This window comes from Carlito syrichta, unplaced genomic scaffold (assembly GCF_000164805.1).
Source record: "Carlito syrichta isolate Samal-C Ts95f unplaced genomic scaffold, Tarsius_syrichta-2.0.1 Scaffold302853, whole genome shotgun sequence".
NCBI classification, from domain to species: Eukaryota; Metazoa; Chordata; class Mammalia; order Primates; family Tarsiidae; genus Carlito; species Carlito syrichta.
In genome coordinates, this window is record NW_007246949.1 from 86,271 (window position 1) to 103,879 (window position 17,609).

The 17,609-nt window shown below is 40.0% G+C and overlaps 2 protein-coding genes across 2 annotated transcripts in view; one reads left to right on the forward strand and one right to left on the reverse strand.

Moving 5' to 3' along the window:
* Positions 1–17,609, reverse strand: part of TRPC5 (transient receptor potential cation channel subfamily C member 5) — a gene marked incomplete at its 3' end in the record, with an annotated part of 115,493 nt that overhangs the window by 56,270 nt on the left and 41,614 nt on the right. The window lies entirely within an intron of this gene.
* Positions 6,337–6,669, forward strand: TRPC5OS (TRPC5 opposite strand). The gene has a single exon (XM_008057187.1). The coding sequence runs from the start codon at positions 6,337–6,339 to the stop codon at positions 6,667–6,669; it is 333 nt and encodes a 110-aa protein (XP_008055378.1).

The window sequence follows — 17,609 nt, forward strand, 5'->3', positions numbered from 1 at the left end:
AAGTCCAGAAATCGTTTAATAAGAGCCTTGGCCTTCTCACCCCTCTTGGCTCTATCACAGGTGAGTAGTTTATGAGTGTCTGGGACAATTCAGTAGGTAGGTGGAAGGACAGATAATGGACACATTCTACACCTCCCAGTCACAGATAATAGGGATTCTCTAGGGAACTGATCTGCCTTAATCACAATCAACTTGGAATTCAGCCAGTTTCCAGAGATAGAAACTGACATTAATGTTCTGAGTTCTAGTCCTGCTTAAGAGAGTTGAGATGTCAGCTCTGGCCAGTCTTGACTAAGGCAAATTTGCTTCTGTAGGTACTTGAAGTCATGCCTTCTGGCATAGTACTTTAATTATTTATTATTTTAAAAATATTAATTAATTAATTTTTGCACTTTATTTTATTTTAGAGTTGTGGGAGACGTGTGAGGATCTGCTACAAAAGTAAAGTGCTTGCAGGTGAAGTTTGGGCTTCTAGTGAGCCTGGTAGTGGACATGGTACCCAATGGGTGGTTGTGTGCCCCTTATCCTCACTCCCTCTTTCCCCCTGCTAGTAGTGCCTATCCTATTGTCAATTGTTCCTGCCTCTGTGCTCACATGCCCAGTGTTTAGGACCTGCTATGAGTGAGAACACAGCATAGAACTTAAGAAGTTAGACCTGGGCTGACTTCCCTCTCTGCATCTTACTTATGTGATCACAGGCAAGTTACTTAATCTCTCTGATCCTCAGTTTTTTTCACCTATAACTCAACAGGGTTATTTTACTGTCAGGATTAAATATACTACAAATTGAGTATCCCTAATCTGAAAATTGGAAATCCAAAATGCTCCAGACTCCAAAACTTTCTGAGGATAATATGACACCTTTGTTTTCTGATGGTTTTAGTGTACACAAACTTTATCTCATGCACACAATCATTAAAATTATTGTAAAAAATTACCTTCAGGCTATGTGTATAAAGTATCTATGAAACAGAAATGAATTTCATATTTAGACTTGAGTCCCATTCCCAAGATATCTCATTATATATGCTAATATTCCAAAATCAGAAAAGATCCAAAATCCTAAATACTTCTAGTACCAAGAATTTCAGATAAGGGATATAAGAAAGGTGGATTTTACAGCCCTTGGCATGTAATAGGTCTTCCATAACTGTAAAAATTCATTAGGATAATTATTTATGGGCATTGAATCTCATCTGATAGATAATATATGAGTACTTTTTGAAGCTACGGATTGTGCTTGGTTACTTTTTGGAGGAGAGTAAAATTAAAATACAGTTAAATGCACAAATATTAAGAGTACCATTCAATGAGTTTTGACAAATGCATATTCCTGTATAACCCACAACTTTATCTAAAACACGATCATTACCATCACCCTAGAAAGTTTTTTTTATGCCCTTTCCCAATTAGTTCCTATTCCCTTAGTTGCAACCACTATTCTATTTTTTCACCATAAATTATTTTACATTTTCTAAAATTGTAGATGAATGGAATCACCTAGAATGCATTCTTTTGTGACTGGCTTCTTTTATTAAGTATAATGTTTTTGACACTCATCCATGTTGTTGTCTCTGTCAGTAGTGCCTTTCTTTTAAATGCTGATTAGTACCACACTATGTGAACATGCCACAATTTGATTATCCATTCTGCATTCTTCGTACTTTTGGCTATTATACATAAAACTGCTATAACTATTTTGTAAATGTCTCTTTGTGAGCTTTTGTTTCTCTTGGGTAAACACCTAGGAGTGGAATTGCTGGGACATAGATAGATGCTTAGTTTTTGTTGTTGTTGTTGTTGTTTTGTTTTATTGTTTTTTTTTTTTTGAGTTGGGAGTCTCACTCTGTCACCCAGGCTGGAGTGCAGTGGCATGCTCATGGCCACCCCAGTGTTGACCTGCTGGGTTCAGGTGATCCTTCTGCCTCAGTCTTCCAAGTAGCCGGAACTACAGGTGCGTGCTACCATACCTGGCTAATTTTTAAAATTTATGTATTGTAGAGACGAGGTCTCATAATGTTGCCCAGGCTGGTCTTGAACTCATGGGCTCAGGCAATCCTCTCACCTCCGTCTCCCAAAGTGCTGGGATTACAGACTTGAGCCACTGTACCCGGCTGATGCTTAGTTTTATAAGAAACTGACAGATGTTTTTTTCCAAAGAGGCTGTACCATTTTATGCTCCTATCAGCAATGTATAAGAATTCTGGTTGCTCTACATTTTTGTCAACATTTAGTCTTTAATTTTAGCTAGTCTAGTGAGTGTATTGTGGTATCTTATTGTGATGTTAATTTGCATTTCCCTGATTACTAATGATGTTGAGTACATTTTAATCACTTATTAGCTCTTTATTTTTCTTTGTGAAATGTCTGTTCACATCTTTTGCCCATTTTTAGTTGGGTTGTTTGCCTTTTATTATTGAGTTGTATGGGTTCTTTATATATTCTGACTATAAATTCTTTGCCAGATACATGTTTTGTGAATATTTTCTCTCAGTCTGTGGATTGCCTGTTCATTTTATTAAACATATTCTTTGATGTGTTAGTTTATGAGTTTGGGGCTAGGTACAAACTATCCAAAATACACATTCAGACAAACTAAGGTGTCCAGGGTTGGTTGCTTTGGTGATTACGATAACTGAAATAAGCAGGTGCTACACTCTTACTCTTAGTATTGCAGGACTTAGTCGTTTCTTAACAAACCTTTCCTGCCCTCTCCTCACCTCCCACCTCCTAGATTACAAGGTACTTTGAAAACAAAAGTTGTGGATTAGCTAACACAAGGATCAATAGAGTTAAGACTAAATCAGAAAATTTTTTCCCATCAAAAGTGACTAAGCCATATAAAAAGAGCCACATAAAGTAATAAGTAACTACATTTGTCTCATGCAAGAGCAAAATGAGAAATAGTCTTCCTCTTTTTTGTATTTAGATTGTATAATATACAACTCAATACATGCAATGACAGTGTGATACATAGAATATAATTTATTTCTAATTTTTTTCTCAGTTTTTGTAGTGAGATAGAATAAAAGATGATGAAAAAGGATAGAGGAAGACAGAGACAGAGAGTGAAACAGAATGAAACACATAGGTGAATAAAAGGAGGTGTACTGATCAAGAGGAGGAATAAAAGAGTCCTAGAGGAAGATAGAGAAGCTGAGGAAAAAACTGGGAGAAAAGGAAGCCAGAAGTCAAATAAGCCTTGTATGTGTTCCTGTCACCCTTTTGTGCCTTTGGGCTAAGAACATCATACAGTAGTATGTTATTGCTTCCTTTGAAAAAAATGTGATGATGCTCTCTAACAATGTTTAACACACATCTTTCTTCTGTGTTTTCCTTCTGATGAGTTGACGCATGCACTACGTAAGTGCTAAATTCCTTTCATTGACTTCTCTCCATATTTCTTTTCACCAGACTGCTTTATTTCAAAGTAAAAATAGTGATCCTTTAGGTTAATAAAATAAAGTGCTCTGCCTCTAGTACCCATTCTCCCATTTTTCATATGGAAAGGAGTCTCCAACCAAAATCATGTCTCTGGTCATGATCGCAAACCCCATGTCTACTGGTAGGATTCTGGCCAAAAAAAGGTGTGGTCTGACAGGAGGTATACTAAGTGGAGATAGTATATAACTGAGTGGGTCAAGCCAGGCCCTGTGGAGAACAGCAAGTTCTATGTGCAAATCATAGACCATCTGGCTTATGATATGCTGTACTCCAATAAACATTCAAGAAGTGAAGCCTGTGGCTTGCTGGACCCCACTCTGTTCAGAACTGCTGAAATAAGGCAATAATAGATTTGACAGAATCTTAAAGAAATGAAATAGATGGCTGCTTTCTAAGACTTTCCAGTAGGAAAAGCCTGATTGAGGCTGGAGAAAGAAAATCATCCCAATTTACAGGATTAATAGCCAAAAATTTAATGTGCAGATATGCCCAAGAAAACAACTGGCAAAAGGTATATAACTATACTGATCAGTCATAGACTGGAGATATATAGTCTAATAAATGGAAATTATAGAATGGACTATTGTCGGAAAAATAATCTGCTGAAGGGAGATAAGAAAGTAAATTGGTGAAAGGAATTTAGTGATTCATATAAGACATGTATCAGCTCATCAGAATGGAAAAAGCTGAATAAACCATATGGAATGAGAGGGGAATAAACCATATGGAATGAGAGGGGAAACAATCTGTCTCTTCTGTAACCTTGGACACTCATAGTTTCAACTCAGCTCCCTTATCAGTTCAACTTAGGGTTTCAGAATGGGCATGTGAAACCTCAGGGTATATGTACTAGGTAAGCAGAGGAGAAAGAGTGGAGGGAAAAAAACTATGAATTAAACAAACAAGTGAGTAGGTAATATGAGATATGTCAAGTTACTGAAAACTTCTTGCATCCTCAAGAAACTCAGTTAATGGGTATGGGAGTGGTAAATCAGACAAATGTGGCAGGTATATTATCTTGGGCTAATCCCTAAATTTTTATTTTATTTTATATTTATTTTTATTTTTGAGTTGGAGTCTCACTCTGTCGTCCAAGCTGGAGTGCAGTGGCAAGGTCATGATCACTGTAGCCTCAACCTGCTGGGCTTAGGCAATCCTTCCAAACAGCTGGAACTACAGGTGTGTGCTGCCATGCCCAGCTAATTTTTTGATTTATTGTAGAGGCAAGGTCTTGCCAAATTGCCCAGGCTGGTCTCAAAGCCCTGGGCCCAGGCAATCCTTTGCCTCTACCTCCCAAAGTGCAGGGATTATAGGCATAAGCCACTGCACCTGGCCTAATTCCTAGATTTTTTAAACAACAACAAAAAAATTGCCTTACAAAAATATATACTCACTCAGGAAGTAGGCTTACAGAGTTCACCAGACATGTAGATGAAAATGGTGTTACCATGGCTTTAGATAAAGTTGGAGGACATAGCTGCTAGAAATGAAAGAAGGGCAGTAATAGGAAATTATAAAGGAACTAATTTTATAATTGACATTTTAAAAGTTTGGCAAAATACAAAGATTGTGGGACTTTTATTTATTTATTTATTTGAGTTGGAGTCTCACTCTGTTGTCCAGACTGGAGTGCAGTGGCCACTCCCGGCCACCGCAGCCTCGACCTGCTGGGCTCCGGCGATCCTTTCCACCTCAGCCTTCCAAGTAGCTGGAACTACAGGCGCGTGCTACCGTGCCCAGCTAATTTTTTGATTTATTGTGGAGATGAGGTGTCGCCTGCCCAGGCGGGTCTCAAACCCACGGGCTCAGGCAATCCACTCACCTCAGCCTCCCAAAGGCGCGGGATTACAGGCTGAACCACCGAGCCCGGCTTGGACTTTTATTTATTATACACCTCCTAGGCTGAAGGGCAACCGGAAACTTTAATGAATGGGTTATTAAAAACTCAGAAAGAATTTAGTTGCATCAGATAGAAATGGTAATGAGGCAAAGATGCTAATGAAGACAGAGTTAACTGAAAGGTCCTGAGTGAATGTAGCCATCCTTAAAAGAGATTTTCAAGAAAGACAAACTACCTATGCTCACCTTTCTCTCAAGTCTCTTAACAAGAGAGAAAGACCATACGAAATTGAAAGAAAGGAGAAGTAGTAAATTCTCATTAGGCTAGCAAAAAAGGAGCAATAGCTAGAGACACCTTTTCAACTTCATGGGCAATTTTTTTTTTGAGTTGGAGTCTCACTCTGTCACCCAGGCTGGAGTGCAGCGGCACACTCATGGCCACCCTAGCGTTGACCTGCTGGGTTCCGGGGATCCTTCCGCCTCAGTCTTCCAAGTAGCTAGATCTACAGGTGAGCTACCATGCCCGGCTACTTTTTTATTTATTGTAGAGACAAGGTCTCACCAAGTTACCCGGGCTGGTCTTGAACCTGTGGACTCAGGCAATCCACTCGCCTCGACCTCCTAAAGTGCTGGGATTACAGGCTGACCAAGCCTGGCCCATGGGCAATTTTTGATAAGGGTGTTCTGTAGTTAGAATCTGTAGGATTCATAAAGGTTCAATGATACTAATCTTTATATTTTTTCTTTTCTATTATTAGATCTGCTTTGCTGTTTTCTCTTGACTGTGACAATCTGTCTGATGGTAATTGTAGCAGTGGTTCACTCCTAGTAAAAACAAGAGTATCATATGTAAATTTTGTGGGCAGTTTACCAACATCACCAAAAAGTTCTATAGAACCACTGGTCTCATTCTGTACTTGATCACCATCATAATCATATCAGTATCCTCAGTTCTTATCTAAGCCAACCACAGAACCACTGTCAGTCCTACAGGATTCGTTGTTACCAAGAGTTCATTTGCAATATTTTATCTATTGAAAAAAGCACTGAGGCATGGAGTCTATGTCAATCCCTGTCTTAGTTGGTGGTCTTGTTGAATGTGTAGCCCAGTTGATGAGAATAGCTGAAGGGATTTTACAATTGATTTCACAAGAGCAAGTTCCTTATGTAGGACAAAATGATAGAACAGAACAAATAGAAGCAGATGTATCTCCTCCTGAAGAATCTTCATTACCAGATCTCGCTGATCTCTCAGACTTAGAGTCAATTCTTACACCAAGAGACAATGAAGACCTAGTCTTTGATATAGATCAAGTTATGTTAGACATTGATGACTTATATGAAGATACATTCTCTGGTATGAACGGTGACTTAAGAAGCAACTAAGGCCCAATTTGTCCCCACCAGCCTGTGAGAATTGATCATTTATCTGTTTGAATATATTCTAACTTTTCTGTAAATTACCCAACATGTTTTCTGCTAGTTCTGTACATTTTCATTACTAGTAATTTATAGAACAAGTAAGGTTTGGTTTACTTCCAACAAAGACTAGTCTATTTTTTCTTTGTTTTTATTTATAAAATTCTGACTTTAGCCATGTAGTTCTTCCTTTACCTGTACCTGTTCTCCTGTTAGAATTCCTGATAACAGGTACAAACAACAAAGAAAATAAACACTTCACTTAACAGTGGAGTGAAGAACTGATAAACTCTATCACATCTTGGGACCCAATTTCACTGTTTTACAATGAATGGAAATGAAGAGCGGAATATCCCCCAGGACAGTGAATACATTTCCACTAACAGGACAATGTTGGAACACTTTTACTTGAAAAGATATAACTCCTTACTGTTTTTTTAAGAGAGAATGTGACAAACAATGGATGGTATAGCAGACTGAGGGAAGTAAGTCTAAGAGGGCAGCATCTAGCAGATAATAAAACTGCAGAAAGGTTTTCAGATGACTGTTGCCAGCGAAAAGCCTGTTAAAAAGAGGTTCCAGTGCTATACTCTTCTAAAAAATGCTGACCTAATTGCAACTACTTTCTGATATTGTTCCCACAAATGGAAATGGGACACTATTACAAATAACAAAAGAGAGAAGCACTAGAAAGGCTAGAGAAAGCTCTATAAGGACCATTCACCAATGAAAAGACAAACATTTAGCACATAGGCTTAGAGATGATGGTCCACACTAGAAGTGAGTAAAGTATATTTTCTTGAATATAGCTATATTTTATTTATTGATTTATTAATTTTTTGAGTTGGAGTCTCACTCTGTCGCCCAGGCTGGAGTGCAGTGGCACGCTCATGGCCATCCCAGTGTCGACCTCTTGGGCTCCGGCGATCCTTCTGCCTCAGCCTTCCAAGTAGCTGGAACTACAGACATGCACTACCACGCCCAGCTAATTTTTTGTTTTATTGTAGAGACAAGGTCTTGCCAAGTTGCCCGGGCTGGTCTTGAATCTGTGGACTCGGGCAATCCACTCGCCTTGGCCTCCCAAAGTGCTGGGATTACAGGCTGAGCCACCGAGCCCGGCCAAATATAGCTTTATTTTAAAAGAATGACTGATAGACTTATTACAGTGGACCTGTTGCAACCTCCAGCTAGAAGTATTTAGTACTGAGAGACGAGAGCAATAATGAATTGAAATAAAATGTAGGCTACTACTTAGCCATGTTAATTCTATATATGCCAGAGGGGAAAAAATGTAATAGCTAAAGGACCCCTCATCAAAACAGAGGGGCCAAATAAAAATATGCAGGAAATTCTTTGATCATACCATTCTTTTTTTTTTTTTGAGTTGGAGTCTCACTCGGTCGCCCAGACTGGAGTGCAGTGGCCGCTCCTGGCCACCGCAGCCTTGCTTTCTGGGCTCTGGCGATCCTTCCGCCTCAGCCTTCCGAGTAGCCAGAATTACAGGCATGCGCTACCACACCCGGCTGATTTTTTATTTATTTATTGTAGAGATGAGGTCTCACTGCCCAGGTGGTTCTCGGACCCGTGGGCTCAGGCAATCCACTCACCTAAGCCTCCCAAAGGCTCGGGATTACAGGCTGAGCCACCGAGCCCGGCTGATCATACCATTCTATGCCATACAATATCCTCAATTCTATTTGGAAGAATAGCTACACCTCAGACAAGCCCATGGACACTCTGGACCTTCTTCTTGGAAAATGGCCTTTGCATCTCATGACATGAGCAACAGCTAGGTAAAAACATACAGAAATATGACTGGACAATGAGTTATATGCAAATTATGAAGAAATGACATGTAGAAGGAAATCCACACTAGTGGAAACCAGACTATACCAATTCATATAAAGCCCTAAAGCACATTATGAAGGATTAAGGTGACCTTTAAACACAGATGACTTCAGAACTAATCAACATGACAGATGTTGCATCTAATGCTAAGTGAGGTCTGCATACACATATAATTAGCTACCTTTAAAGATAAATGGGGGCAATTATTGACTGTGTAACCAGGTATTATTTGAATAAGCAGTAAGCGGGAAAAACACAAGTCAATCTGGCCACTGAATTTTAGGATAAGGCGATTTAACAAATTTATACATGAGACTGCTGTATTGGGAAAAGCTACTGCAGTCCCTTTCGAAAATCAGAACTTTCAGAGCTACTCAACATTTTAACATGAGAAAGTTCCAGAATAGATAGCTGTGTGAGAGGACTGATAAGAGTAGATGAGAATTCAGGAGTCTTCAAGGAGAAAACAAAAACACACATAGAAAAATAAAAATCATGTCACAGAGTAACAACTGTGGATAACAAACCACATGGGACAGCAGATTGAGGGACTTAGCAGCTACAATAACTGGGCAAATTGAACCTCACTTTCTCAATGTAAGGGACTCTAGAACATGCAGTTATGTCTAAAATCATTGATGCAGTACAAAAGGACCATGCTGAATTAACCTAAATAGAGTAGTAGGAATGCAAGAAGAAACTGTTTATCCCTCTATGCCAATAGGAACGGTTTTGCTGGAAAGATTGGTAATAGCAGTTAAACAAGAAAATCTATACATTTAGCAAATAAAAAGAACAACACGAGGAACTGTATAAAAGTTAAGAGATAGAATCTATGCTTTAATTAGAGATTTAGAAACAGCCAGGGAAGACACACACTCCCTGCAAGGAATTTGGACTTTAGGAAACTGGGCCATAATTCCGTATCAAAATAAAACTCAAAGCATAAACACCTGGACAAGATCAGGAAACACAGCCAAGGAAAGATCACCAATCTGCTTCGAATTCTATTGGGTGAGAAATGTAGCTGTAGTAGGATACACCTGGCTGTCTCAAACATGCTAGATCCCGAAGGGTAGTTATTCCTCCAAGTATAACATTAGAGTATGGATTTTATAACAATTCTACAACAGTTTAACGTGAGCTAGTTAAAACTATTAGTGTCTTATGACAGAACACAAGCAACCACGCTAACTTAAGCAGGTCATCAAAATACATCAAGCGAAATCTGTGAGACTACACTAGACCTTGAAACAAGATAAAGATTTGAGCCAGCCTATAAAACAAATAATGTTCAATATGGTCCTTAGATGACAAAGCAGAAAGATACTGCAACCTTATAGTATGTGGAGGTGACTGGTATCTTCTTTATCTGGGACACCTGGAAAGACTATACTGTAATAGTATGTCAGGACCAGAAAATATATATTTCAGTGTTTGATTTGTGTGATTATATGTGTTTAACAATTGTTAAAATGTAACCCTACTCCAATGGATTAATTTCTGTATTAATTAATTAATTATTATTATTATTATTTTTGAGTTGGAGTCTCACTCTGTTGCCCATGCTGGAGTGCAGTGGTACAGTCACGGTCACTCCAGCGTCGACCTGCTGGGCTCCGGCAATCCTTCCGCCTCAGTCTTTCAAGAAGCCGGAACTACAGGTGCGCGCTACCACGCCTGGCTAATTTTTTTTTTTTGAGTTGGAGTCTCACTCTGTCGCCCAGACTGGAGTGCAGTGGCCGCTCCCGGCCACCGCAGCCTCGACCTGCTGGGCTCCGGCGATCCTTCCGCCTCAGCCTTCCGAGTAGCCGGAATTCCAGGCGCGCGCTACCACGCCTGGCTGATTTTTTGATTTTATTGTAGAGATGAGGTCTCGCCTGCCCAGGCGGGTCTCGAACCCGCGGGCTCAGGCAATCCACTCACCTCAGCCTCCCAAAGCGCGGATTACAGGCTGAGCCACCGAGCCCGGCCCAATTTTTTATTTATTGTAGAGACGAGGTCTCGCCAAGTTGCCCGGGCTGGTCTCGACCCCCCAGGTTCAGGCAATCCACTCACCTCGTCCTCCCAAAGTGCTGAGATTACAGGTTGAGCCACCGAGCCCGGCCTCTTGTATTAATTATTGCTTTATGAAACACAATTAGAAATAGAGTTAATACTGATTAAAAAAAGTTGAAGAAATAAAAAATAATTAGGAACAAGAACTAGTGGGGACGATGTTTTCAGGAGAAAAGAAAATTTAGACATTGTCAACAGTTATGCAGCTGTTTATGGTGAAAAGCCACAGCATGGAATTAGGTACTAAACAGGTTTATAAACCAAGCCCTGTTTTTCTCTTATGCAAATTAGCCAACCCCAAGATGTTGATAGAAATAATTGGTTGTCCATTGACGTAAGTCATGTACCTAAAAGTTCAATTACATGTAGAAAGTATTAACTAATTTTAGGAGAATGGAGAGAGTGGCTGATCCAAACTAGCCCTTTTCTGGATCCCCTTGAGATAAGTGCCAAAGCTAATTCTTGTGGGGCATGAAGGAATAGAGACAGGAAGGGGGGGGCGTGGGGGAGGAGAGGGGGAGAGGGAGGGAGGGGTTGGTAGATGGCAACAGACTAGGTAGCACAAGGCTTCATTCCTATGTGCTTTGGCTCAAGTGTGTGGACAGTTATGACTATGTACATCTTTATGTGTGATGATTATGGACTGTTATAGATAATTGTTTATATTTCTTATAAACTTGTTCTAAACCATTTTATTGTTTTGTTTAAAAGATGACTAATAAACTTTCATTCACACATAAAGAACTTGTGGTCTTTTTTTTTTTGAGTTGGAGTCTCACTCTGTCACCCAGGCTAGAGTGCAGTGGCATGCTCACGGCCACTGCAGCCTTGACCTGCTATGCTTAGGCGATCCTTCCACCTCAGCCTTTCATGTGGCCATCTTAAATTACTTGGTGGTGAATTTGGAGGCTACCAAATAGTCACAAAAGAACCTAACTCAACAGAAGGTAGCAGAGCATATTCAGAGAGAATGTTGTACCATAAGTCTGAAGTTCTACTTCTGACTTTGTCAGATGATCTTGAGCAAACCTCTGAACAAAGTCCTTTCTTATTTGCAGAATGAAGGTTATAATAATGTTTCTACTTACCTTCAATGGCAATAAGGAACAAATATAATAATACAGCTTTCAAAGGCTTTGTATGATATATCTGACGTTGGAACGGAATATATTAAATTAGGACTTTTCAGGAATATCTGAAAAATATCTGTATGACAATACCTGAAAGTCTATTTGACATGTTATAATTATCTAATATTTCACCTGTTTGCTAAGAGATTTCTTACTCCAAGTCTGAGTATGGAATCAGGTTTCGTTTCATTCTTTGGAGCTTATATTTTTACCAAATTAAATTCTTTTGGGTAGTCTACCTGAGTTCTAGTAGAAATAATAAAGAGAAAAAAAATATATAAAAAAACCTTTTAGGAAATAATGAATTATATTCCATTTAAGGCTAGAGTTTTGTTCCTGGGGAGGTTATTTAACTAAACATTATTAACCCACAAAGGTGATCATTGTGTTTTTGTTCTGATAATCTTTTTTTTTGGTCAGGGTCTCACTCTGGAGTGCAGTGGCACGATATCATGGCTCACTGCAGCCTCAACCTCCTGAACTCAGGCAATCCTCCTGCTTCAGCCTCCCAAGTAGCTGGGACTACAGGCATGCACCTATTTTTGTTTTTTTGTGGAGAGGAAGTCTTGCTATAATGCCTAGGCTGGTCTTGAACTCCTGAGTTCAAGCAATCATTCTGCCTAGCCTCTCAAAGTTCTGGGATTACAGGCATGAGCCACTGTGCCTGGCCCCGATAATCTTATCTTAATAGACTAGAGGTATTTAGCGATTCTTCTAGGCAATCACTTGTTTAGGGTACACTTCTTGCTTTTTTCAGGGATCCTACTTCCTCCAGTCCATATTTAAAATGTGTTTGTCTTCTGTCTATATAATCCTCAGAAAGCTCACAAACAAACCAACCAACAAAAAACCTCTCACAAAATAAAAATAAAAAAACACCACAAACAACTCCTAGTTCCTGAAGTCATTTTGGGAGTTAATCATATTGATAAATACAACTATTCATCTGCCTCCAATGTCACATCTCTTCAGGGTAATAAAAAATCTTTGAAGGTGATTACCATTATACCTCTGAAAAATGGAACTGCATTTTAGCAAGGTAAGAAAAACTACTGAGGTCTTTATTCCTAGTCACAATTCCATCTTAAAGATCCTTGAAAAGTGCTGGAAGTATACCAATAAATAATTTTTAGTTTAACACAAGCATTCACATAAAGTCGACTGGGGGCTGCAGTTATGAAACACAACTTTAGTGTTTCAGATTCCTTTAACCAAAAATATTACTAACAAAATCTGTTGTTGAAAACACATACATACACAAGCCTCTATATTATGACAAATTCTAGAAACATTGATCATTTAAAATAGTTTTAGTCTTAATTATATTTGGGGAATTACTGGCTTTTCTTGAAACTGTATCTTCTAAATTTTTAATGTTGGCAATACCCTAACTTCTAGCTTTAGAAAACCAGCTGTGTTACATCTCATTTTATAGAGAAAAAATATTGTTTTGTGTGGAATATAGCCTTTGAGCTCAGGTTTTAAGAGACATGTTGTCTCTTTAACATCTAAGGTGTGAGTAGGCTTATTTTTGAATCCTTTCCTAAGGTTCAGGAGTTCCCAAACTCCTTCACCCATTGAGAAAGTTTCCCTTTGTACTGGGTATTTCTTCATTTTTTCCCAGTTGGAATGACATCATACTTTAAGAAAAGATTAAACGAAGTGTCATCAGGGATGGCACTAGAGAGTGGAGAAGTGGAGCATTCATTTGCTCTGTTCTATTCCTGATTTATGGACACAGAGGAAGTACCCTACCTCATGGTCCAACTGGTATCAAGCATGGAATCAAGTGGAAAAGAAGACAGTTTTTCTCTTTTAGCTCAGTTATGCCATTCCCATTTAGAGGTTGTTTCTCTTTGAATAATTCAGGTCCATTATGAGAGATAATTCTTGTCCATTCTCCCGCAGTCTTCTTTAGGGTCTGAAGATCATCTGGAAAAAGTATCCTTTTAAAAAATGTTTCCAATTTGTTTAGGGGCTCCCAGCATATAACTTTCAGATGGAATGTGTTCCTCCAGATCCTGGGGTTTGACCCACTTAAGGTGCTAATATGGTTTTCTTCTTGATGACTTAGCACACATAAACTATATTCCTCCAAGGAATTTGAGGAATTTTGTACAACATGGAAAATCTTAATTAACTTTTCATAAATATAATGAAAGCATAAAGTTAGCTTCCATTCATTTAAAACTTAAGTTGCCTAGTTTCAGCACATCCTACATGAGAAGAGTTTATACTACAAAAATTGACTATCAAGTGTATTGTATAACATGATACAATAAAGATTAACATCATGATCTTTTTTATGTTTGTGTCCTTAAGCACTGTGTGTTTCACTGCTTTAAAGGCTAGATTGTGGCTATGTATTGAACAGACTTACCCGTCTGCTTCTTTAAATGAAAGATTTTTTTTTTGAGTTGGAGTCTCACTCTGTCACCCAGGCTGGAGTACAGTCTTACATTCATGGCCACCACAGCCTCAACCTGCTGGGCTCAGGCAATCCTTCTACCTCAGCCTTCCAAGTAGCTGGAACTATAGGCGTGCGCCACCACACCCGGCTGATTTTTTGATTTATTGTAGAGACGAGGTCTCACCAAGTTGCCCAGGCTGGTTTCAAACCCCTGCTCAGGCAATCCTTTTGCCTCCGCCTGCCAAAGTGCTGGGATTACAGGCATGAGCCACTGCACCAGGCAAATCAAAGACTTTTAAGAATGAAGTTCTCACAGACACCTGAATTGTTGGAACCTCAATAGCTCATAGCTCTGTGTTTCTTACCCAAACACACTGAAGTTAAAATTACAAACATACTCCCAAAACATGGACATTGCTGATTTGTTCAAGAAGGTGAGTATTCAGCTTCAAAGTAGACATATGGAATGAGAAGAGAGAAATTAGAGGCTGTACTCATTAGAGATTCAATGAAATCACATATTTAAAAGGAAAAAAAAAACCAACGAATTCACAGATTGAAAAGGATTACAGTGATTTTAGTGAAAATGAAGTCACAATTCAGAAGGGATTTATAGAGTTTGACGAGTATAAATCACATTTTACATTCCCAAAACAATAGCTATGGAATACAAATCTTAAGATATGTTTGCTTTCTCAGGCCTGCCCTTTTAATCAGTGTGGCTTAATTTGAAGAGAAAGTAATTAAGCTAAATTTTTTTTTTTGAGTTGGCGTCTCACTCTATTGCCTAGACTGGAGGGTAGTGGCACGCTCACAATCACCGCAGTCTCGACCCACTGGGCTCAAGCGATCCTTCCGCCTCAGTATTCCAAGTAGCTGGAACTACAGGCATGTGCCACCACTCCCGGCTAATTTTTTGATTCATTGTAGAGATGAGGTCTCACCAAGTTGCCCAGGCTGGTCATGAACCTGTGAGCTCAGGCAATCCTCTCACCTCGGCCTCCCAAAGTGCTGGGATTATAGGCATGAGCCACCGTGTCCGGCCTATTAAGCTAAAATTGATCTATGGCCATTGCTAAAATAATTTATCTTGTACAATTTGGAAATATATAAATCTCACAATTACTCTGAAGTGCCTGGCTATAGGACTATACTTTGGGCCATACTTGGGATTACGTGGTTGTTTGAAATTATATTCTTTATTATGAAATTGTTGACATTAATGTTGAAAGTCACTCATGGCCAGGATTGGTGGCTCAGCCTGTAATCCCAGCACTTTGGGAGGCTGAGGTGAGTCTATTGCCTGAGCCCGTGGGTTTGAGATCAGCCTGGGCAACTTGGCGAGACCCCGAGTCTTCAATAAATAAAAATAAAATTAGCTGGGCGCACCTGTAGTTCTGGCTACTTGGAAGGCTGAGGCGGAGGGATTGCCAGAACCCAGCGGGTCGATGGTGGGGTGGCTGTGAGTGTGCCACTGCACTCCAGCCTGGGTGACGGAGTGAGACTCAAAAAAAAAAAAAGAAAAGAAAAGTCACCCACTATTTCTGCTGCAGACCTGGAGTTGGAGTTTGATGTGGTCTGAAACAATTCAGTCTATTAAAAACCAGGGTTTTCCCACATTGAGATACCATCTAACCCCTATAAGAATGGCCATCATTAATAAAACAAACAACAACAGATACTGGCGAGGATGTGGAGAAAAAGGAACGTTTCTACACTGCTGGTGGGAATGCAAACTGGTGTAGCCTCTTTGGAAGACAGTGTGACGATTCCTGAAAGAACTAGAAATTGACCTTCCATATGACCCAGCAATTCCCCTATTGGGAATATACCCGGAGGAACTCAAATCATTCTACAAAAAAGATACCTGCACACGTATGTTTGTTGCAGCTCTATTCACAGTAGCAAAAATATGAAACAAACCGTGTTGCCCATCGAAGCTGAACTGGATTAAAAAATGTGGTACATATACACGATGGAATATTATGCAATCATAAAGAAGGACAAATATATGGACTTTGCAGCAACTTGGATGGATTTGGAGTTGATCATACTCAGTGATTTATTGCAGAAACAAAGAACAGAGTTCCATATGTTCTCACTCATAAATGGACCTTGAACAATTATAATGCTATAAGAAAGCAATTGGCAGTAGTGGGAAACTGTCGGGGGAAGGGGTGGAACTGGCAGTTGAGGGAAACTGCCAGGAGAGGGAGAGGCATACCTCATCAACAAGGGTACCTGCATGATCAATGTTTGTATACCTAACCCTGAAATGTACCCCACATCTTTATACTAAAAATTTTTTAAAAACCAGGGTTTTCATTGATTTGATTCACAATGATCAGTGAATAGCACCAGGCCTTAAATTGTTGATCTTTGCATAAATACAATATTTATTTATGTATTTGAGTTGGAGTCTCACTGTCACCCAGCCTGGAGTGCAGTGGCATGCTCACGGCCACTGCATCCGCGACCTGCTGGGCTCAGGTGATCCTTTCACCTCAGCCTTCCACATAGCTGGAACCACAGGTGTGAACCACCATGCCTGATTAATTATTTGATTTATTGTAGAGACGAGGGCTAACCAAGGTGCCCGGGCTTGTCTCAAACCCCTGGGCTCAGTAATCTTCTCACCTCCATCCCCCAAAGTGCTGGGATTATATGTGTGAGCCACTGCACCCGGCTAATACAGTGATTTTTTTTTTTTTTTGAGTTGGAGTCTCACTCTGTCGCCCAGACTGGAGTGCAGTGGCCGCTCCCGGCCACCGCAGCCTCGCCTGCTGGGCTCCGGCGATCCTTCCGCCTCAGCCTTCCGAGTAGCCGGAATTACAGGCGCGCGCTACCGTGCCCGGCTGATTTTTTTATTTATTGTAGAGATGAGGTCTCGCTGCCCAGGCGGGTCTCGAACCCGCGGGCTCAGGCAATCCCCTCACCTCAGCCTCCCAAAGGCGCGGGATTACAGGCTGAGCCACCGAGCCCGGCATAATACAGTGATTTTTAAATAACACTTTTGCATTGCTGCTGAATATCTATAATTGTGAATGGTTAAGGGGTGCTACTTTGCCAGTGTTATGGATTAAAAATAATGTGGCCTGCAAAATATGAAACTGTACTTAGGTTAGCTATTGAAAGAAAAGTGGACACACCAAAATGTGTACATCTTCAAAAATGAATCGTAGTGATGATGGTTGCACGATGTGAATATATGTAATGCCACTGAACTGTAATCTTAAAAATGATTAAAATGTACTGGGCTTAGTGGCTGAGCCTGTAATCTCTGCAATTTGGGAGGCTGAGGTCAGTGGATTGCCTGAGCCTGCAGGTTCTAGACCAGCCTGGGCAACTCGGGGAGACCTTGCCTCTACAATAAATCCAAAATTAGCCAGGCATGGTAGTGCATGCCTGTGGTTCTGACTACTCGGGAAGCAGAGGCAGAAGGATCACTGGAGTCCAGTGTG

Bases quoted from the DNA above. Each gene is read 5' to 3' on its own strand.
- TRPC5OS (XM_008057187.1), top strand. From the start codon at position 6,337: ATGGAGTCTATGTCAATCCCTGTCTTAGTTGGTGGTCTTGTTGAATGT.